The sequence below is a fragment of the Zalophus californianus genome, chromosome 8 (genome assembly GCF_009762305.2).
Source record: "Zalophus californianus isolate mZalCal1 chromosome 8, mZalCal1.pri.v2, whole genome shotgun sequence".
Lineage (NCBI taxonomy): Eukaryota > Metazoa > Chordata > Mammalia > Carnivora > Otariidae > Zalophus > Zalophus californianus.
Window position 1 is genome coordinate 101072854 of NC_045602.1, and position 24982 is coordinate 101097835.

Genomic DNA, 24982 nt, shown 5'->3' on the forward strand with positions numbered 1-24982 from the left:
TCTCCCTCCGATTTACTCCCCTTCATTTTTCCCTTCTTTCCCCTAATGTCCTCCATGCTATTCCTTATGTTCCACGGATAAGTGAAACCATATGATAATTGACTTTCTCTGCTTGACTTATTTCACTAAGCATAATCTCCTCCAGTCCCATCCCTGTTGATGTAAATGTTGGGTATTCATTCTTTGTGATGGCTGAGTAATATTCCATTGTATATAGGGGCCACATCTTCTTTATCCATTCGTCTGTTGAAAGGCATCTTGGCTCTTTCCAGAGTTTGGCTATTGCGGACACTGCTGCTATGAACACTGGGGTGCATATGGCCCTTCTTTGCACTACATCTGTGTCTTTGGGGTAAATACCCAGTAGTGCAATTGCTGGGTCATAGGGTAGCTCTATTTTTAATTTTTTGAGGCACCTCCACACTGTTTTCCAACATGGCTGTACCAACTTGCATTCCCACCAACAGTGTAAGAGGGTTCCCCTTTCTCCACAACCTCTCCGACATTTGTTGTTTCTTGCCTTGTCAATTTTTGCCATTCTAACTGGTGTAAGGTAATCTCTCAGTGTGGTTTTGATTTGAATTTCCCTGATAGCTAATGATGATGAACATTTTTTCATGTGTCTGTTAGCCATTTGTATGTCTTCTTTGGAGAAGTGTCTTCTGCCCATTTATTGACTTGATTATTTGTTTTTTGGGTGTTGAGTTTGAGAAGTTCTTTATAGATCTTGAATATCAGCCCTTTATCTGTAGTGTCATTTGCAAATATCTTCTCCCATTCTGTGGGTTGCCTCTTTGTTTTGTTGACTGTTTCCTTTCCTGTGCAGAAGCTTTTTATCTTGATGACATCCCAAAAGTTCATTTTTGCTTTTGTTTCACTTGCCTTTGGAGATGTATCTTGAAAGAAGTTTCTGTGGCCGATGTTGAAGAGGTTACTGCCTATGTTCTTCTCTAGGATTTTGATGGATTCCTGTTGAGACAGGAATTGAGGTCTTTCATCCATTTCAAGTTTATCTTTGTGTATGGTGTTAGAGAATGGTTGAGTTTCATTCTTCTGTATATAGCTGTCCAAGTTTCCCAGCACCATTTATTGAAGAGACTGTCTTTTTTCCATTGCATATTTTTTCCTGCTTTGTCGAAGATTATTTGACCATAGAGTTGAGGGTCCATATCTGGGCCCTCTATTCTGTTCCATTGGCCTGTAGGTGTGTTTTTGTGCCAGTACCATGCTGTCTTGGTGATAATGGCTTTGTAATATAGCTTGAAATCAGGCAATGTGATGCCCCCAGCTTTATTTTTCTTTTTCAACATTTCTGTGGCGATTTGGGGTCTTTCCTGATTCCATACAAATTTTAGGATTGTTTGTTCCAGCACTTTGAAAAATGTCATTGGAATTTTGATTGGGATGGCATTGAAGGTATAGATTGCTCTGGGCAGTATAGACATTGTAACAATGTTTATTCTTCCGATCCATGAGCATGGAATGTTTTTCCATCTTTTTGTTTCTCTTCAGTTTCTTTCATGAGTGTTCTGTAGTTCCTAGAGTATAGATCCTTTACCTCTTTGGTTAGGTTTATTTTGAGGTATCTTATGGTTTTTGGTGCTATTGTAAATGGAATCGATTCTCTAATTTCTCTTTCTACAGTTCCATTGTTAGTGTATAAGAAAGCAACTGATTTCTGTGCATTGATTTTGTATCCTGCCACGTTACTGAATTGCTGTATGAGTTCTAGTAATTTAGGGGTGGAGTCTTTTGGATTCTAACATGATAATCTAATTTTGGTATTTTTGCTGCAATTTCCATGTTAGCCTCTAGGTAATGATAGTGTCACTGTTGCCTTTGTCACATGAAGTTCGTGGTTCCAGCAGAAGGTATTTTTATTGGAAATCAAAATGAAAGCTTAGCTTCCTGATTTATAATCATATGCTTGTAGATTTTTAAATAAAGTCATAGCTGTGTGGATACTTAATTTGGGGTTTGTGGACCCTGTGGAATCTCTACATGGGTTTTCATGGAAAATTCTATGAATTTCCTGAGACCGTTTAATTTTAGGCAAAGATATCTCTCATGCCCTAGGAAGCACAGTTGTAGGCAACTTTTGAATAGAATTGTAATAAATTTCTTGGCTAAAATAAAAGTTTAAGAAAGTAATACAAATGAATGTATTTTCTACTTTAACATTATTTCTTAATGATGTCAAATGAAAACCTTGAGAGGTGGTAAATTTTATATTATCTGTTTGCCTTTTACTACATGTCTTATATGAAGTGGCCTGCCTATTTTGTTTTTCCCTTCTTTTACCTGCTCATATGATTTTTCTGCTAGTTGGTGGTAAGATAGCTTTCAGACTTTTTTTTTTTTTTTTTTACTGTTATTCCTTAAATTCTACTCTGATCTAGACAAATGAGTATGATTACCATTTTCCCCTTTCACCTTCGGAACTTTTGTGTCTTTCTCCAATGTCAGAACTACCTTTGACACTTTGTTGACTAGAGAAAAGGATAAGCAGAGACTAGTGAAGAGATTTAAAACTTTGCACCCATCATACTTTGTGAGGCCTCTAAATACTGAATGTTGTTTCTAAACTCTGAATATAGCTTTAAAACTGATGAAATGATTTATATTGCCTCTCCTTTGTACAGAGGAATTTATTGAGAAATAACATCAACTCAGACTTCCTTTTTCAGTTTTTAAAGAGGCTGTGACCATTTAAATCACCCCCCTAAATCACTTCTAAATTTTGTCATTAAGAAAATTATTAATTAAATGTTTAATATATATGGCCATCTTAGTAGTTACAGCTTAAATTTATGGTATAGTATAACTGTCTTGCTTATGTTCTTTCTGTTTGTGGGCTTTGTAAAAATATATATAATCAATATGTGTACTGAAATATTTATTTTACATTACATCTACATATTGTAGATGTTTATAACTGCATCCTGGCTTTTTTTACTCATAAAATGCACATGATGGCCTTGATGCAAAATGAAATCTCCAACTTTAATATTATTATTATTATTTTTAAAGATTTTATTTATTTATTTGACAGAGGGAGAGAGCAGGAGCGAGCGAGCACAAGCAAGGGGAGTGGGAGGGGGAGAAGCAGGCTCCCTACTGAGCAGGAAGTGCAATGTGGGGATTGATTCCAGGACCCTGGGATCATGACCTGAGCTGAAGGCAGATGCTTAACTGACTGAGTCACCCAGTCGCCCCTCCAACTTTAATATTATTCCTTTGGGACTTGATTAGTGATTGTTTCTAGAATGTTGTTGTTTAAATTGGGAGCTATCTACAGTCCTAAGTGTTGGTATCAAAATTTGTTGTGCTATTTATCTGCGGGTAATTGTTACTTTGATCTTGACTTATGTTTATGAGGCTTTTGACGTTTTCTTTGTATCTCCTTTTTTTTTGCATGATGGGATAGGCATGATTTCTGCAGTGGTGGACCATCATGGAACAAGCATGTTACTTAGATTTACAAGACTTGGATCTTAGCCTCTTTGTTTTTCCAATTTACTTTTCTTATTTGCCCAGTGGGGGTGCAGTACCTTCCTTACAAGTTAATTGTAAAGCCTTAATAAAGTGATGTTTGTGAAAGCCCCAGATATATAGTAGTTGATCAATTAATGGTGAGTCAGTGAGTCATGACCTTTTATATTCCCCCTTACAAAATAAAGTCCTCTATAGGTGAATTTAATCGAAACATATTATTTTATTAATTAACAGCATTTTATAAGGTGTTTCTCGTAAGTTGTCTGTTCATTGCAAGCCTCTTAACTGAATTTTAACTGGAATGTTATTGAAGTTCTAAAAGTGCTGACAGCTATAAAATTTTTTCTTATGAGGAATTTAAGACCACTTAAACTAAGCCATTTATTTTTTCCAGTGAGGTGAGTTAATTCAGGTTCCACACATGGAGGTGGTTCTCCTCATCTGTGGTTCTTCTCTCTAATGGAACAGGACTCTGTGTAGAAGGTGTATAAGAGCATCAACTTAACATTACAAACAGTGATGCTTCTTTTGTGGCTACTGCGCTAATGAAGTTCTCAAATATAAATAAGTCTAATGCTTATGCATGTAGTATGTTTCCCAGACAATGCAACAGTAGTGATAGGATTTTAGGGGCTCCATCATAGCTAAGAACACCACTTGTGTGAGGTGGTTTTCTCTGATTTTTTTCCCTGCCTGGCACCATTTGTCCCAGGTGCTCTAAACAGAGTGTTGTAATTTAGATAACTAAATTTAGAATATTTAGGTCAGAAAGGAAGAAACTATTTTATTATCTTTATACATGCTCGGAATGAATATGGGGTACATTCCCACATTTGAGATGTGACTTTGACAAGGAAGAGCAAGGGAAAGAAGGAGTGGCTCAAGCTTTGGGAGGGGGCACCTCTGTGTTGTTAACCACAGACTCTTTCTGACATGGCAGATTGGATAAAGGCTTTTCACTACTCATTTTTGTTGGAGTTTTTTCTTTGTTTTTTAATTTGTGAAAGTATTGGCATTCACAAAACTGGAACTCTTCTCATTTATGTAGCTACCTCTTATTCAGACAGTTGAATCTTTTGTGGTTTGGTTATACTGTCTCAATAAAATTGATAATAGTGATAATAACTAGTAATTATCAGGCATTTAGTATATGTAGCAGATGCCTAGCACTGTCCTGTAGATGAGATGTTTTCCTATGTTTAATTATAACTGTTGTAATATATTTTTCTGTAGTTTAAGTAATTTTGAAATCCTAACGCATATATTAATCACATCCTAGTTTGTAAGAGATGAGATCTCTAGGAACTAATTTGTAAAATTGGTTTCTCTTATGGTTGTTTATTATTGATAAAAAAAAAATGGAAAAAGCCTGAGTTGTTTTTGATAGATTACTATAAATATCCAAAGTGTGCTTGATGGGTTATGGTTTAGAGATAACTAAATATTGAGGAAACACTCAGTGTGTGTTGGTGAATATAACCTTTAGACTTACTGGATTAGACATCTTCACTACTTATTCCATCTCTTTATGAAGCTCCTTATGTTTTCTTCTTGTATATAATAGGTTCCAGGTTTGATAACCATGGGGACACTGTGAAGACTGAAATCATGTGTGTTCTATCACTTTTAAGGCAGTCCTCTCTTTAATTTCACAAGACAGGCTTGAAAACCAGAAGTAACCTAACTCCAAAATTGGCAGTAAATCCTCCGACAGGGAAAAGGTGACGTACTATGTAATAAATTCCTTTGTTGAAAAAGAGATGTTGCAATACTGGAAACTGAAGTACCAAATGTTTCCTTTTAAATTTGGAAAGGCCTTTCCTCATTACTTATCTGTCCCTGTGGACTTCTAACCGGGGATGTGTTGAAAGATTTTTCAGATGCCCACTAGCCGCAGTGAGAGTGAATGGCAGCATTTATAAGATGACATAAATACTTCACAATCATCAGTAATCCTTGGAGATGTGTGATGTGCCAGTGGTACTGAATGTGAGCTTTTGTTGCTGCTGATCCTGTACTTGTGTATGCAGGCTGCCTGGGAATGTGGGTTATGTCTCTCCTGTGAATGCGACTTCACTTTCCCCCTCTGGGGGCTCTTTGTATTAGAACTGAGGTTAGAGTGGTTTAGAAGAAATAAAATCTCCCAAAGAAGAGCAAGATCTGTGAGATTAGGAGTTATACTTTAAAATCCTAATCTCATTTTGAGGTCCTGTGGAGGAATTATAATCTTCTACCATTTAAACACTACATTAAAACTCTACATTTGAAAACTACATCAAAAACTTGACATATAAGGTTCTTTTAATTTTCCTGCTGCCACTATTAAATTGAGACAAAGATAAAAAAGATTAAAAATTACCTTGAAATGATGAAGATATATCTTAAATGTCAGCCAAGAGTTGGTAAAGTTTTATTTCTCTGTCCTTATTGCAGACACTTCATTTTGTTACTTAACTTTTGGAACTAAAACATGATTTTACAATACGATTTTTGGGGGCTATTATGTTTGCTTTTTTTTTTTTTTTTGTAAGAGAGGAAGAGGGAATCTCAAGCAGGCTCCATTTCCAGCACAGAGCCTGGTGCAGGACTCGGTCTCACAACCCCTGAGATCATGACCTGAGCCGAAATCAAGAGTTAGACACTTAACCGACTGAGCCACCCAGGCACCCCTATGTTTGCATATTTTTAATTATCTTAGTTTGAAGGCTGCATCTATCACTAGAGCTGAAGTGAAAATACTAAATGTGTGATGAAGGTCAGATGAATAAAACACCTGTAGCACTAGTTCAGTTTCACTTACCAACTTGTGAACTCAGGTAGGGAAGTAAGTGAATGGGACCAAATCCTATTATGGGAGACTCTGCTTTGCTCTTTACTATCTTGCCTTAGAAAGTATTGTGAATGCAGGAGTGTAATATTAAAGTCAAGCAATAAACCTGTTGGGGGAAAAAATAGGCATTTTATTATAGAAATTAGGGAAAATAATAATAAATAATGAACAAAAATCATGCATAGCCCACAATTCCTGGATAACCAGTTAAAATATTTTCCGCCAGACTAAGAGACACTTTTTTTCATATTATTTGTTTTGTTTTGATAATGAAAGGTTTACTCAGGTCATCGTTTTGCCTCTGTGTGAAGGCTCAGCTTGCTTTGAGGCAGTAGCCTTCAGAATAGCAAATCAAAGGCTAAACTCCTTTTTAACTACATTCTGGGCTATTAGTGCTGATGGTCGGGCTAGCTGGGAATCACCTTGTCATAATAGAAGAAAGATACAGAGATGAGATTGAGGAGGACAAGGAAATGATAAAAAATGCTTTCCTTTAAGAAGGTTATTACCCTCATTAAATACTCATTATAGTATTTATTAAGTGCTTACTAAGGGTCCAACCCTATGCTAAATGTTTTATGTGCATTGTTTCATTTTGTCCTCACAATAGCTCCATGAGGTAGCTGCTACTTGCTTTTCTCATTTTACAGAAGAAACTAAGGCTTAAATGAAGAGTTCCAAAGTCACTCAGCTGGACTTAAACATGAATCTGGCTGTAGTATAGAAAATACTAGCTCCTGGGGCACCTGGATGACTCAGTCAGTTAAGCATCCGACTCTTGGGCTCAGGATCCTGATCTCAGGGTGGTGAGATGGAGCCCTGCATAGGGATCTGCACTCAGAGGGGAGTCTGCTTAAGACTCTCTGTCCCTCTCCCTGTGCCTCTCCCCGCCTAAAAAAGGTACTCTTAAATATGTAAGGCTCCATTTTTCAGGCATCATAAAGGATTTATTTTAATCAAAATGACTCTCATTTATTCAAATAAATTAAGAAATTTGGTTGGTTGGTAGCGATTAAGTATATCATGGATTTTCCAGAATAACTCAGTGGAAATATGTGCTCAGACCAAATGATCTTTTTCATGTATTGCTGCTAATGATATCTGATAAATATACCTACTTGAACTTATCAGAAATTATATTTGACTCAATGCAGTTTTGAGTTGAGGAGGTAGGTAGAGGTTGTCTTCTTTCAGTGTAAAGTTTTCTGAGCCATTTTCTACCTCAGCAAATAGCACTCTATATAAAGAATGCATTTGGCCCTAATGTCCATTGACTGATGAATGGAAAAACAAAATGTGTGTATGTAAAACAATAGAGTATTATTTAGCCTTAAAAAGGAAGGAAATTCTGAAACATACTGCAATACAAATAACCCTTGAAGACATTATGTTAAGTAAAATAAGTCAGTCACAAAAGGACAAAAATGTATGCTTCTACTTATATATGAGGTACCTAGAGTAGTAAAATTTGTAGAGACGGAAGGTAGAATGGTGGTTGTCAGGGTTGGAGGGAGAGAGGAAATGGGGAGTTGTTGAATGGGTGCAGAGTTTCAATTTGGGGAAAATGAAAAAGTTCTGGAGGTAGATGGTGGTGATGGTTGTATAGCACTGTGAATGCCGCTGAATTGTACACTTAAAAAATGGTTAAATGGTAAATTTTATGTTTATTATGCCAAAAGGAAAAAATGAAAAATAGAATGTATTTGAGCTTAAAAAAGAAAACTCAATTATAGTGGCTTAAACAGATAGTTTTTGTTTTGTTTCATTTTAGATCTCCTATAACAGGAAACCTGGAAGGAGCCTGGGCTGATTGGGCTACCCAACAATGTTGCCTGGTACCTGGTCTGTCCTTTCTCCCCTACATTCCTCAGTGGGTATGCCTTCCTGCTCATGTATGTCACCCCACAGTCGCAGGATGGCTGCTGTACCTCATTTAGCTGTGCAGGTGCAGGCATAGAAAGTTAGATTTAGTCAGATGACAGGGACATTTAATGTAGTGCTCCCTGACTATTCCTATGCTCCTCCATATTTCACAGCCCCATTGTTGTTGCCTGAGACTATGTGACTATTTCTGGCCACTGGACTGAAATGGAAATGATATGTGTGACTTCCAGGCCCTGGATGGCTCTCTTGTTCTGGAGGGCGTATGATCCAGGAGGTGCAGTACAGACGTATCAGCCTGGATTTATTCCTGAGTGACTCTGTGGAACACATTCTCTGGTGCCCCAAGTACAACCTATAACATTAATGAGAAATATATTTTTGTTATGTTAAGGCACTAAGGTTTGGGGGCTTTTTGTTTTTGCAGCCTTGTGTAGTACTTTTGACCAGTACTCCAGGGTGGGCTTCTGTCAGACAAGTTCGATGAAGTGAGAGAAACATGGAGGCCTTCAGGAGTAAGAGAATGTACATAAGTTGATGAAGCATTGGAATTTTAGCTGGATAAGGAAGTAGGTAAGGCCCCAAGAGAAGTTCAGCATAGTTTAAAACCAACAGAATTAATAGATGGCAGTTTTTGGTGAGGTGGAGGGAATGTTGGAATCAAAGTGCTCAAGAGGTGAGCCGGAAAGATGGGAAGGGTGGGATGATTGCAATTGAGACTATGGAGCAGTTAATGTTATTGATAAAGACATTGTCATGGGAGTGAATGTAAAGCGTCTGCCTTCGGCTCAGGTTGTGATCTCAGGGTCCTGGGATCAAGGCCCACGTTGCTCTAGCTGTTTGTACTCTCTCTCTCTGTCAAATAAATAAATAAAATCTTAAAAAAAAAACAGCAGGAATTAATGACAAGGAGTAGTCTTGGGAAGAACAGAAGTAACGTGGGAGCTAAAATCTCAAAGGAATGAATTTGTCATTATATGTCTGAACAGTTTGTATTCACCCCACTCTAGAATGATAGTTTAACTGATTCTAGGTTGACAAGTTATTTTCTGTTTATTGCCTTGGCATCTTTAAGATGTTAGTTTTCTGGCCTCTTTTGTTGGTTGGGAACTTATCAGTTAATTTTTAATTTCTTTGTAGATGATCCCTCTTTTCTTTATGATTATTTTTTATATTTTAAAAAGATTTATTTATTTGAGAGAGTGAGAGGGCACAAGTGGGGGGAGGGGTAAAGGGAGAGGGAGAAGCAGACTCCTTGCTCAGCAGGGAGCCCAACATGGGGCTCAGTCCTAGGACCCCGGGATCATGACCTGAGCTGAAGGCAGACGCTTAACCAACTGAGCCACCCAGGCGCCCTGTGATTAGTTTTTGATTATCTTTAGTTCAGAGCTTCACTGTGGTATACCTAAGGTTGGGTTTGTTGTTACTCATCTTCTTTGGAACACTGTATGCATCTTCATTTTAAGAATTTCCTTGTAACTTAAATTCTGGAAACTCTTATTCATCATCTCCTCAAATATTTGTACTCCCTTACCCCATTCTTTCTTTTCTCTATCTCAAAATGCCTATTAATCTGTTGGATAGTCTCATTTTATACTCCAGGCTTCTTAATGCCTTATTTTCCTTCTCTATCATTCTAGGATGCTTTTTAGGATTTTTTTTTTTCTATGTATACCTTATATTTCTCTCTCTTCATTGAGTTTTAAGCAATTTTCTTCTAATTTGGAAGATTTCATTTGGTGCCTTGAAAAATCTGCACAGTTCCCCCTGGCACCTGCTACCAGATTGCTTTTTTTTTTTTTTTTTTTTAAATTTATGATCTCTCTTCCTTTTAATCTTTGTATTACAAATTGTTCTTTTACAGGGATAGTCAAATTATGACCTTTGGGCCAAATCTGGCCTGTGGCCTATATTTGTACGGCCCATGAGCTAAGAATGATTTTTAAATTTTTAAAGGGTTGTTATGGAGGCGCCTAGGTGGCTCAGTCAGTTAAGCATCTGCCTTCAGCTCAGGTCATGATCCCAGTAGCCTGGGATCAAGCCCCATGTCGGGCTCCCTGCTCAGTGGGGTGCCTGCTTCTCCCTCTCCCTCTGCTGCTGCCCCTGCTTGTACTCTCTCTCTCTCTCATCTCTCTCTCTGCCAAATACATACATCAAATCTATAAAATTAAAAAAAATAAAGGGTTGTTTTAAAAATAAAAGAAGAATATTTGAGAGAGATCATATGTAGACTATAAAATCTAAAATATTTCCTTTGTATTTTTTAACAAAATGATTGTCCACCTCTCTTCTAGTACCACTTCTTGGTTTGATAATCCTTCTATTTTTACATCTGCTCATTCCATCTTATAAGTGTGTGTGTGTGTATGTGTGTATGTGCACATACATGCACATGCACACGCATGTGTGGTTTGTAATTTTTTATTGTGAATTCATCTTTGGTGTGGGTTTTGAAAGGTTAAGGATCCCCACAAGAGAGGAGATGTATTATAATTCTCACCAGAGAGGAGATATATTATAATTCTGAAGTCTTTGAGTGTGGGGCATATTGAAGTCTCAGCTACAGGAAGCACACTGTGAAGGAGTGAGCTGAGACTGGGCTTAGGGTTGGGACTAGTGGGAGATTACTGGGCCATGGAGAGTGACTCATAGTTGGCTATGGGAGTGACCAGGGTTCTTGCTGAATCCAGGGTTCTCATCTAAATCCTCAGGGTTGATCTGTAAGATACACAATGAGGGCACTGGCATCTGGACTGTGCAGAATGACAGTTGACTGAATACTTAGTAGTTAAGTAGGGGTCCAACACCACTGGGGAGATCTGACATTATGCAACAGTGCCTCTGCCAACTGCTATGCACTCTGGGCCTAGCACCAAATAGGCTCTCAGTAACAATCTGGTGAATGAGTAGATAGGAGAAGAAAGGAAAATCAAGTCCACATTTTGGGGACTGGTAAGTACCAGGTAGCTATCTGTTGCCAACCTTTGCCCTAGACTGCTAATAAGATAGGAAGAAGTTGGAGAGGTATCTCTGGTAGTTGTTTTGTAGATTCCCTTGGATTTTACATAAGCAGTTATGTAATCTGCAAAGCAGTTTTACTTCTTTTTTCTGATCTTTATGCCTTTTATTTGTTTTTCTTGCCCTATTGCAATGGCTTGAACTTCCAGAATATTGTTGAATAGGAGTGATAAAAGCAGGCATCATTACCTTGTTTCTGATCTCACGGAGAAACAATTCAGTTTTTCACCATTAAGTGTAATGTTAACTATAGGTGTTTTTTTTTTTGTTTTTGTTTTTTTTTTGCAAATTCTCTTTATTTGTGGAAATTGATAATTGAATTTAGAGGCTTGTTCATATTCAGGTGTAAATTTTTTGGTGTGGGACAAGACTACAAAGGTGTGATTTTATCAAGGTACATTTAATGTCTGGTTGTGTCTTTTTGTGGTGTTAGGAGCTATTGATGATTGTTGCCTATATCAGTTATCACATTATAGGTTATAAATGATTATATTCTAATTCTGTTTAATTCTTCTTCATTTATTAGTTGGGATACTTCTGTGGAGAAAATTTTCCTTCATAAACTATGTGATTACCATGCTGTACAGTTCCTAAAGGAAGGACAGAGAAATGCTAGAATCTTTATTTTAACATACCAGTTTTCAGAATGGTGAATTGGTTCCATAGCATCTTTCAGAGGTGACAGATGCTTTTTAGAATGTAAGTTATGAATTCACTATGTGTTTTAATCCATGAAGTTGTCATTCTTACTGATGCTAAAATAAGTAAGGTCTTTTAGAACTTGATATTTACTGACATAGCTCATTTTATTGTACTTCACTTTATTGTGGTTCACAGATATTCCATTTTTTTTTTAACAAATTGAGGAATTGTAGCAACACTGTGTTGAGCAAGTCTGTTGGCACCATTTTTCCAACAGCATTTGCTCACTTTGTGTCTGTGTCACATGTTGGTAATTCTCACAGTATTTCAAACATTTTCATTATTATTATATTTGTTATAGTGATCTCTGGTCAGTTATTATGACTTGCTGAAAGCTCATATGATGGTTAGCATTTTTTAGCAATAAAGTATTTTTTAATTAAGGTATGTGCATTTTTTTTAGACATAATGTTATTGCACACTTAATAAACTAGAGTATAGTGTAAACATAACTTTCATATGCACTGGGAAACCAAAACATTTATTTGACTCACTTTATTGCAGTGATCTGGAACTGAACCTGCAATATCTCTGAGGTACGCTCATATCACTTTTCTTCTAGTTTTTTTGTTAGGTCTTCATTCTATGTATAATTCATGTTTTCTTCTAAGATCTGAGAGTGTAAATACACACTTGCCTGAATAAGGACAAAAAGAGGACACAATGAAAGGCTTATTTCTTCATATCTGTGTATAATGAATGGAACTCTTTGCCTTTGAATCACACTTCAGCTATCTGGCAGCATATTCTAAGAAACCTTGGAATTTTGTGGGTAAAACCACATAAGTCAAACTTTTCCTTGATTGGAACCTGCAGGAGAACAAGCTTTTGATGTCAGCACTCTTATTTTAGAGGTGATATATGCCCGAATAAAAGTCATAACTTTAAAAGTTTCTCGGTGAAAAATCAATCATTGGAAAACCGTGTATATTCTTGTATAACAACGGAGGAAAAGTCTCTCTGACACATATTGTGTATTTTTGATGTAATGTTAACTTCATGTGGTTTAGCTCTTTGACTTGAGGCATGTGTACATAACCTTCTGAACACTCATTTAGCTTATAATATGCCAGTTTTCTAACAACTATTATTGTTCTAAAGTATAACATTTCACTCTTCAACATCAAATATGTACACAAAGGTAATTAAAATTTATGGAGTTTCATGAGCTTAGCACAGTGTCTTTACATAGTAAGTGTCAAAAATGGTTTCTTTTCTATTAGCTTTATTGCTGTTTTTTCCTGATTATAAAAATAATATTGCAAAAATTTAAGAAAATAGGACACCACAATAACAAAATAGAACACCACAATCCCTGCTCAGAAAGTTATATATTAAATTGCATTTCTAGATCTTCCCCTAAGTTTAGATGCTTATAAAATGATATTCAGATCTGGAAGGATATTTACATTTACACTTTACCAAAAAATACAAGGAAGTTACTTCTGGCAAGATATCAAGTGATTTTTTTTTTTAAAGATTTTATTTATTTTTTTGAGAGAGGGAGAGAGCACAGGCATGAGCAGGGGAGGGGCAGAGGGAGAAGCAGACTCCCTGCTGAGCAGGGAGCCCGATGCAGGGGTTGATCCCAGGACCCTGGGATTGTGACCTGAGGGGAAGGCAGACGCTTAACCTACTGAGCCACTGAGGTGCCCCAAAATATGAAGTGATTTTTACAAAAACTTTCACACTTTTTCAAAATTTATTTTTTAAATTTAAATTCAATTAATTAACATATAATGTATTATTTGATTCACGGGTACAGGTCTGTCATTCATCAGTCTTATAACCAGTGCTCGTTATAACACATACCTTCCCCAATGTCCGTGATCCCATTATCCCATCCCCCCACCCCACCCCCTCAGTTGTTTCCTAAGATTAAGAGTCTCTTATGGTTACTTTCACACTTTTTGAATGGTTTGTATTTTTGAAAATTAGTATATATTGTATATGTATTCATAATATGCACATGTATGTATATGTATGTATGTATGTATGTATGCATCTGTGCATGTATATATTGAGGGAGGAAATGAAGATAGGGAGAGAATGGGAAGGAGAGGTTGTGCGTATGAAGGGAAAATTCCTGATATGAAAGGCTTAACAATGATTTACAATCATAGATAATATTTTTTAGGGTGATTTATTGTTAGTGCCTAACGCCTGTCACAATACATGCCAGCTAAACAGAGAATTGTGTATTATATCAGTTTGTGTTGCTTTATGTTTCATAAATTTAAAAATTTGTAGACATTACTTAAGAGAGGTTCTTTCATTTGATAATCTTAGCCCACATTTCTTTTTGATTGCTAAGAACCTTTACCAGTGTAGTGTGTGTGTGTGTGTGTGTGTGTGTGTGTGCATGTGTGTGCATGCAGATTAATAACATGAGAAAACATTACTTTGTCCCTGGACCTGTGGGGGAATCTGAGCGGATGGTAGAGATGCTCCTTCTTTTGCTGTGAATTTTTTGACTATAAGTTGAATCATACTTCTCCTGTAGTCTCAATAGGTGCTCTGATCCTTTGATACCCTTTACCCATTATGTGAATGTAGAACTTGATTTCTAATAAACTAATGGAATAATTTTGGCAGGATTTTTTTTAAGGTGAGCTTTTAATTTTTTTTTTCTCAACAAGAATATTTTTTACTTGAAGCATACTTCAGAATATGTGGTTCTAAAAGATATATATAAAACATTCCATCCAAGAAAAATAGAATACTCATTTTCTTCAGGTATACACAGAAGAATCCCCTGGCTAAATCACATAAAAAGAGACATAACAAATATTACAAGTTTAAGAAGACTGAAATACCAACTATATTTTCCAGCCACAGTGGTACAAAACTGAAGATCAACAATAAAAGATGAAAAATCTACAGTGTAAATATTAAATATTTAATATGTAAATATTAACACACTACTGCACAAGCATTGGGCCAAATACGAAATCAAATGGCAAATCAAAATATGACTCAAAACAAAAGAAAAAGAAAACACAATATTCCAAAACCTATCCGATGCAGCAAAAGCAGATGTTGAGAGTGAAATTTATGCTATAAATGCTTGTATTAAGAAAAAAGTTCAAATAAACAACATTACACCACAAGGGACTAGAAAAAAAGAAACTTAGCTGAAATTTAGTAGAGGAAGGAAATTAAAAAAAAAACCAGAAATTTTAAGTAAAATAGAGACCAGAATAAACAATAACATAACATTGAAAGTAATGACCAGTTTTTCCAAGAAAATAAACAAAATTGGCAATGCTTTAACTACATTAACTAAGAAAAAAAAGGAGACTCAAAAACCAAAATGAGAAATAGAAAAAATTACAGCAGATAACCACAGAAATAGTGTGATAAGAGATTACTATAAACAATTTTATACCAACACATCAATTAACTTAGAAAACACCCCCAGATAATTCCTAAAAATGCACAGGTTACTAAGATTCACTCATAAATCTTAAATCCAAGAAGTCGGAAATCCTTTTAGACTAATAACAAGAATGAATCGAATTAGGAATCAAAAATCTTCCAGCACAATCTTTATGAAAATCTTACAAATAATGGAATAGAGGGAACACATTCAGAATTATTCCATGAGGCCAATACTACCCTGATACCAAAGCAGGATAAAAATAATACAAGAACAGGGGTGCCTGGGTGGCTCTGTCAGTCGGATGTCTGACTCTTGATTTTGGCTCGGGTTATGATCTCAGGGTGGTGAGATCTGGCCTTGTGCTGGGCTCCATGCTCAGCAGGGAGTCTGCTTGAGAGTGTCTCTCTTCCTCTCCCTCTGCTCCTCCCTCTGCTTGTGCATGATCTCTCCCTAAAATAAATAAAATCTTAAAAAATAAAATAATATGGGGTGCCTGGGTGGCTCAGTTGGTTAAGCATCTGCTTTTGAGTCAGGTCATGATCCCAGGATCCTGGGATCAAGCCCTGCATCCGGCTCCCTGCTCAACAGGGAGCCTGCTTCTCCCTCTCCCTCTGCCTCCTGTGTCCCCTGCTTGTGGTCGCTCTCTCTCTCTTTCTTAAATAAATAAAATCTTTAAAAAAAAATACAAAAATACAAAAACAAAAACAGTACAAGAACAAAAAAGTCTAGTTTGTCCAATATAAGTATTGCTACTCTGGCTTTCTTTTAACATCCATTTGCATAATAATTATTTCTCCACCCTGTCACTTTCTATCTTCAGGTGTCTTTAGGTCTAAAATGAGTCTTTTGTTGGCATCATATGGATGGGTCTTGTTTTTTTATCCATTCTGACGCCCTGTGCTTCTTGATTTAGCTAGCATTTAGCATTTAGTTCATTTACATTCAGAGTAATTATTGATTATGTATTTATTGCCACTTTATTACTTGTTTTGTCATTGTTTCTGGAGATTTTCTCTGATCCTTTCTTGTCTTTGTCACTTTTGGTCTCTCCTTGGCACTCAAAAAGTCTCCTTTAATATTTTTTGCAGGGCTGGTTTAGTGGTCATGAACTCCTTTGGTTTGGTTTGTCTGGGAGACTCTTATCTCTCCATTTATTTTGAATGATAGCCTTGCTGGATAGAGTGTTCTTGGCTGCAGATTTTTCCCATTCAGCACTTTGAGAATATCATGCCACTTTCTTCTGGCTTGCCAAGTTTCTGTTGAGGAATCTGCAGCTACCCTTATGGGTTGTTCCTTGTGAGTTAAGGATTTATTTTGTCTGATTGCTTTCAAGATTTTTCCCTTACCACAGTATTTTGCAAATTTAATTACAATATGGCTTGGTGTTTGCCTGCTTTTGTTGATTTTGATAGGAGCTCTCTGTGCCTCCTGATCTGGATGTCTGTTTCCTTCCCCAGATTAGGAAAGTTTTCTGCTGTTATTGCTTGAAATAAATTTTCTGCCCCCTTTTTCTCTCTTCTTCTTCTTGGGCTCGTATAATATGAATGTTATTACATTTGATGGAGTCACTGAGTTCCTGTTCTTGTGTTGCATAATTCTGTCTTTGTTCAGCTTCATTATTTTCCATTATTTGTCTTCTAGATCACTCATTCATTCCTCTGCCTTTTTCAGCCTGCTAGTCATTGCATCAAGCCTATTTGAAATCTTGTTTATTGTATTCTTCATTTCTGATTAATTCTTTTTTAACTCCTTTATCTCTGTTGTAAGGGATAGAATGTCTTCTATTCTTTTCTCAAGCCCAGAGAGTATCCTTATGATTGGTTGCTTTAAGTTCTCCATCAGGCATGTTCCTTATATCTTTTTCACTTAGCTCTCTGGCTGTGGCTTTATCTTGTTCTTTCATTTGGGGTAAATTCCTCCATCTTGGTATTTTGTCTAAGTTCTTGCCTTCTTTTGTGTGTTAGAAAAGCCCGTTATGTCTCCTGCTCCTGAAAGTAATGGCCTTATGAAGAAGAGGTCATGTACTGCCCAGGGTCCCAGGGTCTGACATTTCAGGGAGTGTCTCCCATGTGTGCTGTGTGCCCTGTGCTGTTGTGTTTAGGCAGCTCTGTCCTTTAGGCCAGTCATCCACAGAGGCTCTCCTTTGTTGTGGGCAATGTTTGGTTCCTGGCCTGACTGTGGCGAGTTTTAACTATGTGTGCTCTGGTTTGCTTGTGAAATGACCCTGATACCAACTCCACCAGAACAGAGGCCCTGTAGAACTCTCTGTCTGGGACATGTGCTGTGGGCAGGGGTTTCTGCTGGTCTTCTGGGGGAGGGGCCTGTCCCAGTGGGACTGAAGCAAGCTTGACTGAGAAGGGCAGTACCACCAGAGGACAGGTGTGTGGGACTTGGTGTAAGCAAATTAGGCAGCCATTGCCCATGCTGAGCTGCTTCCCTCAAGATTTTATTTTATTTTTTAAGAGATGGGAAGCAGGTCTTATGTATCTTCTGTTCTCATTTGGGTAAGAGGGTATTTGCATTTTAATTAATGCAACTGATTTTATATATAATAAGCATTTCAAGTGGCACTTAGTATTTTTTTAAAAAATATTTATTTATTTGAGAGAGCATGTGTGTGGTGGGGGGGCAGGAGGAAAGGATCTTCAAGCAGACTTCCCACTGAGAGTGGAGTCTGATGCGGGGCTCAATCTCACGACCCATGAGATTATGACCTGAGCCAAAACCAAGAGTGGGACACTTAACCAACTGACCCACACAGGTGCCCTGTCACTTAGTAGTTTTTTGAAAAGGTTTACCCCTCCAATGTTTATGAAAGTAGCTTTTTAATTTTGTTTAAGAAAAAAAATCAGCCTCTTCAGAAATCTTTTATTTGAACTTACCAGCCTATAAGTTAAATTTCTTTTGTCCTTACTTTTGCATGCAGTTTCTACTTTCAACAGATAGAAATTGTAATGGAATTCTAGGCAGTGTTTCCCATCGCCATCATGCCTACCCTTTCTTAGTGTGTCTGAATGGTCCCAGTTTACGCCAGGGATTTAAAAATATATTCTTATTTTTTTAAAATTACAGAGTATTCATCCCTGAAGGCTATGTAAGTTACTATTATAAGGTGAGAAAGGTGCTATTTTATTAAGTCTACTTTGCAGCTCTTGAGGTGTGGTGGACATTTTAGTGAAAAATAGGTCGATGGAGATCTAGATTGCCCTTGGCTGTTTAGACTTCTCCCGTGCTCCCAGGTGTGTGGGGTGCCAGAGGCAAAATGAGAGACTAGGACAGTTGTATGTAAACAAATAAATTATAAAACAGAATTTCTGTAGTTAATCCAACAATGGAAATGAGACAGAACCCTAGGACATTCCTAGGCAGAGAATCTGAATTCCTATATTATGTAAACCATTCCTATGAAAAAGGGGTTTTATTTTTCTGTTTCCTTTTGATATTAGACAGTTATTTGTTTCTTTATTTTCTGCTGAGTCTTATTACTAAAATTCTAGATTGCTCATAGAAGTCATTTCATCCATCACTGAATTATTCTCCAAAACAGCTACTTTTTAAGTGGCATATAAGGGTGTTTTAATGCTAATAAGACAAGAAGGGTGTTTAGCACTGCTTTTCCTCAACCGTTCTTGGTTTCCTTTTATTTCTAGGATGTGGGGAGCATCTTGTACGTACCATACTGGCTAGAGAATGTTCACACGCTTTACAAGCTGAAGATGCTCACCAAGCACTGTTGGAGACTATGCAAAACAAGTTTATCAGTAAGTATAACATTAAAAAATTATGTTCTTCTAAATATAGATTGATTCACTGAGCTGTAAACCAGTCAGATACCATATTTGTGCCAAAAGGCCTAGCTCCAGGGCCTAGCATAGACTTATACCTCCAATTAATATCGGTCATGAAAAGAATTACATGAGATACGTACTAATGCATGAAATTTGCCATAAAACTAATACCCAAGCTGTGAGACATTATCTAGGATTAAAGTGATATATATATAGTAGCATAAAATTCTACTAAAACAAAATTCAAGAGATAACATCCTTTAAAAGTTTTTTTATAATATACTTTGACTCTTCTTTTAGTCAGTGATATATTAATGAGTCCAGTGCTGCCATGTACAGTTGTCTAGGGTTGAGTTGAAATCCTGCCTGGGCTCCATTTGCCAAGCTGTGAGGCTGCATCAGTTTGGAGGAAGGGGTGTCTTCAAATCTGTAGAAAGATTTTATATTGCCTCGCACAGGTCCTATCCATAACTGTTACACAGGGTTAAAACTATTTGATTTAGTCTGCTTTTCCCATCATGTAACATTGAGCTTGCCACTATGTGAAGAGTAGTGAAGCTGTAGAAGACATATATAGTTAAAAATAAGTTATGGTAATAGCCATGAATAAATTAGAAAAGCGTATTACAGGGTTAATCTGGGAGGTGGTATCTCTAGTTGGACAATTAAGACAGGGTATAATAGAATGCCAATTATGTGATGAGGACAATGCAGACAAAAGTGTAGGAAGAAATTGTTCCCCAAAGAACTAATGGGTGGGGGCTCTTAGAACTGGGCCCAGGCTCTGGGATAAGTGGGAAAAGAGGGAACAGAGAGGAGTATAAACAGACATGACAGTCGGATGCGGTGTCAGGAGAGTTAGATTCCTATATGACTCTTACCTGGCAGGAAGTATTCCTTATGTGCAGTGGCGCTGGTGAGGCCAGGTCACAGAAGGCCTTAAAATCTCAACATAAGAAGATAGCAGGAGGGGAAGAATGAAGGGGGGGATTCGGAAGGGGAGACGAACCATGAGAGATGATGGACTCTGAGAAACAAACTGAGGGTTCTGGAGGGGAGTGGGGGAGGGGATGGGTTAGCCTGGTGATGGGTATTAAAGAGGGCATGTTCTGTGTGGAGCACTGGCTGTTATGCACAAACAATGAATCATGAAACACTACATCAAAAACTAATGATGTAATGTATGGTGATTAACATAATAATAATAATGAAAAAAGAAAAATAAAATCTTAAAAAAAAATCTCAACATAAGAGTTCATATTTGATCTGATAGGAAGGAGAGAACCTTATGTGTTTCTAAGTTGACAAAATGGTATTTTGGGGGAGGGTTTATAAAATAGATCTAACGTTGTCCAAGACCATCTCTATAGGAAAGAGACATGAGGGGCTGGGAATGGTCCAAGGGATGGAGAGGAAATGGAGAAAGTAGAAATATTGGTAGACTCAGATTTTGAGACTAGGTGGATGTAGCCCTCTGGGTCCAATCAGGAGATAGAAACTATACATTGGGGACGCCTGGGTGGCTCAGTTGGTTAAGCATCTGCCTTCGGCTCAGGTCATGATCCCCGTGTCCTGGGATAGAGTTCTGCATTGGGCTCCTTTCTCAGCAGGGAGCCTGCTTCTCCCTCTACCTGCTGCTCCCCCTGCTTGTGTGCTCTCTCTCTCTGACAAATAAATAAAATCTTAAAAACACAAACAAACTATACATTAGGTTAATCAGGGGAAGTATAATATAAAGAATTGTTAACTATGTTGAAAGAGTAACTATAAGATATAAAGAAACTCTAGGTGGTACTCTAGAGCTGAGTGTCCAAGTGAGGACATACTTGGAAGGGGTGCAGACCTTGATGAAGAAGGAATGGTTTGGCCACCAGGGAGCAGAGAAGTTCATGGGTTTGGCCTTGCTGGGACTGGTCTGGAGTTGCTGTGCAGACAGTAGGCTACTCTTGAGTGCAGACAGGGAGCAGATGATCAGTACCTAGTGGCCGGGTGTGTAGTGGGAGTCTGGCACCAGTGGAGGCAGAAGACACAGAGGACTTCAGAGCCCACAGGCCACAGAGGGCTTCTAGAGGGACTGACTACTTGGTCTTTGACTCTCTGGGCCACAGGGGCTACATGCAGACTGTGTGGGGCCTTGCCAAGGGAGTCCTGTGCAGCTGCAGGAGTTATATTGCCAGCCCCAGGCTTAGGCTTCAAAGTCACAGGGGGAGTGTGTTCTGGGCCTGTGGCTGGGGCAGACTTCACCAGATGTCCACACCCATACTGTCTCCTGCCCAGCCCATGCTGGAAATTGCAGGAAGGGTGCCTTTTGTAACTGTTTATCTTCTTTAACTCAGTTTAATGCCTGCCTTCTTGCCTGCATTCTGCTAGCTCCTTCCATGTAAGCCTAGTCTCTTTATACATGGCACTTTATATTTGTTTGCCACTTTCCCTCTCAGTGGGATTCAAGGGAACTTCTTTGTCATTGTGGGAGGGACCATCTGGTACATGATCTTTCTCCTCCTACTGTTGGTTTCTGCTGAGATGGGACTTGCCCTCTACGTCCCTATGGGTTACTGGCTTCTGTTGCTGCTGAATTTGCTATGGTGTCCATGGTCTTGTTGTAGCCTGTGGTTTCCTTAGTACACACAGCATCCACTGACAGTAGATGCTAGTGTTAGTAGAATCAGATGGTCTGAAACTTCTGGAATAATCAGTGAGAATGTCAAGCCCTCATTGCCCAAGTATATCAGGCTAGTTTTTCTGCTTTACTCCTAGAGCATCTTATTGGCCTGAGTGTGGCATGGGAATGGGGAACTTCCCTACCTGGCTTTCTGTGTCTTTAGGCCTCATCTATTCTTGGATCCTCCAGATCTAGCTAGGGCTTTTTTATTTGTCTCCTCTTTTTCCTCTACCCTCACCAGCTTGGAAAGAGGGGCAGAAACCTATGCCAGTGATCAATTCTTTTCTTCTGGTTTTCCCACCAATGCCCACATGTCCAGTCACATCCTAGCCCCAGTCCTACTTTTGGGGTACTCATAGGGAGCTCTAAACTATTTATTCTGCCCAAATTTAGGATTTACCTATCAAAACATATTTCATCCCAAAGGTGTCTCTACTTAGAATTTATGAAAATCCACTTAGAAGCTCAAAGGATAAAACGTATCAACTAGATAAGCATACAAGTGATGGGATCAATGGAAGGTTCTGGGGATGGGGATAAAACTGTATTTCATTATTGTTCAGGCCTTTAATAAGTATCATGCCCTATCAGGAAAGATTTTTAGGGCAACGAGAGAAAGAAAAACAGATATGGGCAGGAAAGAGTTGGATATATCTGAAGGAAGAACAGAGTGCATAACTGTAGGAAAATAATTCAATATGAAGAGATTTTGTACAGGTGCTTTCTTACAGTTATTTAAACTGAGGTTATGAAGACATAAGTAATGGTATTAACTATATACATGCTAGCAAGAATTGCCTGATAGCAAAATGTAAGCTGATAAATGAATTAGGAACAGGCCTTTGAGGTCTGCCTCTCATGATTTTTCAGAAAAAGGTTGATTACATTCATGTTACTCTATCCTCAAATACATCAGAATCAGACTTAGGAATTATTGGTCTTTTAACAGTTACCAACTGTTGAATGCTGTTTTTAAAGGAAACCAAATTCTTGGCCTTAATAGCATATATAATTTATATAATTTATTATTAGTTGTCCTGCTATATTAGATGTATTCTCAGAACATTAGTGGGAAGGAATAGTAAGAGGTGAAAACCAGATGGTCAGGAGAAGTTAACTTCCTGGGAACCTGTGGTAGGTGTGGAATTATGGCACATGGCAACTTTCTGAAGCACTTTACTGAATCTAAAACCACAGATTCACCAGCTAGTTCTACCTTTCCAGATTTGGGTCCATGCTAAGGAGTTCCTCAACTCCATTCTTTTCTCTTCTGGTTGTCTGTTCTTTCCTTCTCTATAGCTCTTTGAAGCTAGCTACTCAGAGAGTTGGACTGCAGTATTTCATTTTGCCACTGGGACCCAGGACCTAATAGTGCATTTGAACACTATTTTTTTTTTTTTCATTTGAACCCTATCTTAACAATTCCAGATTCTTGGAAAAAAGTAAGAAACTTCAGAGCTCACCTGATTGACCCTGTGTATTTAATAGTTGAAGAAAACTTAGTTTTCAAGTTTAATGACTTGCCCAATGTCACCCAGTTAGTGTGTATTCTTTCTGTAGGATCATACTGCCCTTTTTTTTTTAAGTAAAATGAATGGGAAATCCTGGGGGTTAGCAAAGTTGGGTTCCACTCTGGACTCTGTCTGACTCACTGGATATAGCAAGTTACTTAAGTTGTTTTGTTAAAAAAAAAAAAAAGAATGTTAGACAGTTTCTAAATTCCTTCACCATGCTGAGTTCTATGAATTCTCTACTGTATCCAACCTGAAACTGTGAAATTCTTTTTAATCAGGTGATTTGGAAATAGGATTGGAAAGTGAAAATTTTCCAGAACCACTTGGGAATTTTCAGGAACCACAGATGATATTTATAAAGTAGTTAGAAGAAATAAATTGAATTTACCAGAGGCCTGGACAAGGAGCAAGAAGGTTGTGTTCTTTCCTCTTTTAACAGTGATGAAATTAGTTGTTTGTTTTAGGACAACTCTTTGTTCTCAGTTTCCTCATGAATAAAGTGAGGGCCCAGAAAGTCCCCTCTAGCTCCAAAATTCTGTTGGATCCTTGGTTTGTTCACAGGCCAATCTAAACTATTTGTGTGAAAGTATAGTTGGAAATCAAATTGCTCCTTAATTGACACTATAAATTAAAATTGGTAATGGTGGATCTCAAGTTCCTGTTTGAAGTAATTTGGCTGAAATCGTTCTGGCAGTGACTGAAACAAGCTAGCAACCGCTTTCTTGGTTTTATGGAAAGACACCACTGTATTCTTACTTTCTTGCTTCCTTTGTTTTTTCTTTTAAAAAAGCATTTGCGTAGATAATATATCTAGAGATTCTCATTGCAATGTACACATAGAAAGATTTTATATAATAATCAAGACAGATACCCCCTTTCCATTTACTCTTAAGTCCAATTGCCCTTGCCAGAAAGAACCACTGCTGACAATTTGGAATGTGGCTTCATAGTCTATTCTGTTTGTCCATGTACCTCCTACCCCCACTCTCTCTCCCTCTCTCATCATTTTAAACAATTATATAGAAGAGATTTCTAATACATTGTTTTGCAGAATGCTTTTCACTTAACATATCTTGGTGCTTTTTTAAAAAAGATTTTATTTATTCATGAGAGAGAGAGAGAGACAGAGCACAAGCAGGGGGAGGGGCAAGAAGAAGAGGGAGAAGTAGGCACCCCACTGAGCAGGGAGCCCAAGACAGGGGCTTAATCCCAGGACCCTGGGATCATGACCTGGCAGACACTTAATTGACTGAGCCACCGAGGCGCCCCATATCTTGATGCTTTTAATATATCAGTATGTATACATTTATAGCTGAATATTCTATGGTTCCATAATTTATCCATTACCCTACTGAGAAAGATTCATGTTGTCTGTAATTTTTGTTTATATCATTTTCCCATGTGGGAATGCCTGTTTCTCTATACTGTTGAGCATTTTACACGATGCTATTTTTTCTCCTTTTGTAGCATATCAATTTTTTTTAAAGCTTTTTTTTGGTGGTTGCCCTACAGTTTGCAGTATACATTTACAACTAATCTAGGTCTACTTTCAAGTAATACTATACTGCTTCATGGGTAGCGCAAGTACCTCAAATAAAAAATTCCCAATTTCTCCCTCTCATCCCTATATCATTGTTGTCATTCATTTCAGGTGTATATAATCATATATAAATACACATGTATACATTTAGATACATTGTTGCTTTTATT

General features: G+C 37.7%; 1 protein-coding gene across 10 annotated transcripts in view; it reads left to right on the forward strand.

The window, feature by feature from the left end:
* Positions 1–24982, forward strand: part of TASP1 (taspase 1) — a 295328-nt gene that overhangs the window by 155400 nt on the left and 114946 nt on the right. For all 10 annotated transcript variants that reach the window (XR_003524673.2, XM_027622321.2, XM_027622326.2 and 7 more), the window contains one exon: positions 18959–19069. Coding sequence is in view for 9 of the 10 variants with exons in the window: in XM_027622321.2 (XP_027478122.1) it covers positions 18959–19069 (111 nt within the window). In the remaining variant the exon portion in view is untranslated. The remainder of the gene's footprint in view (positions 1–18958; positions 19070–24982) is intronic.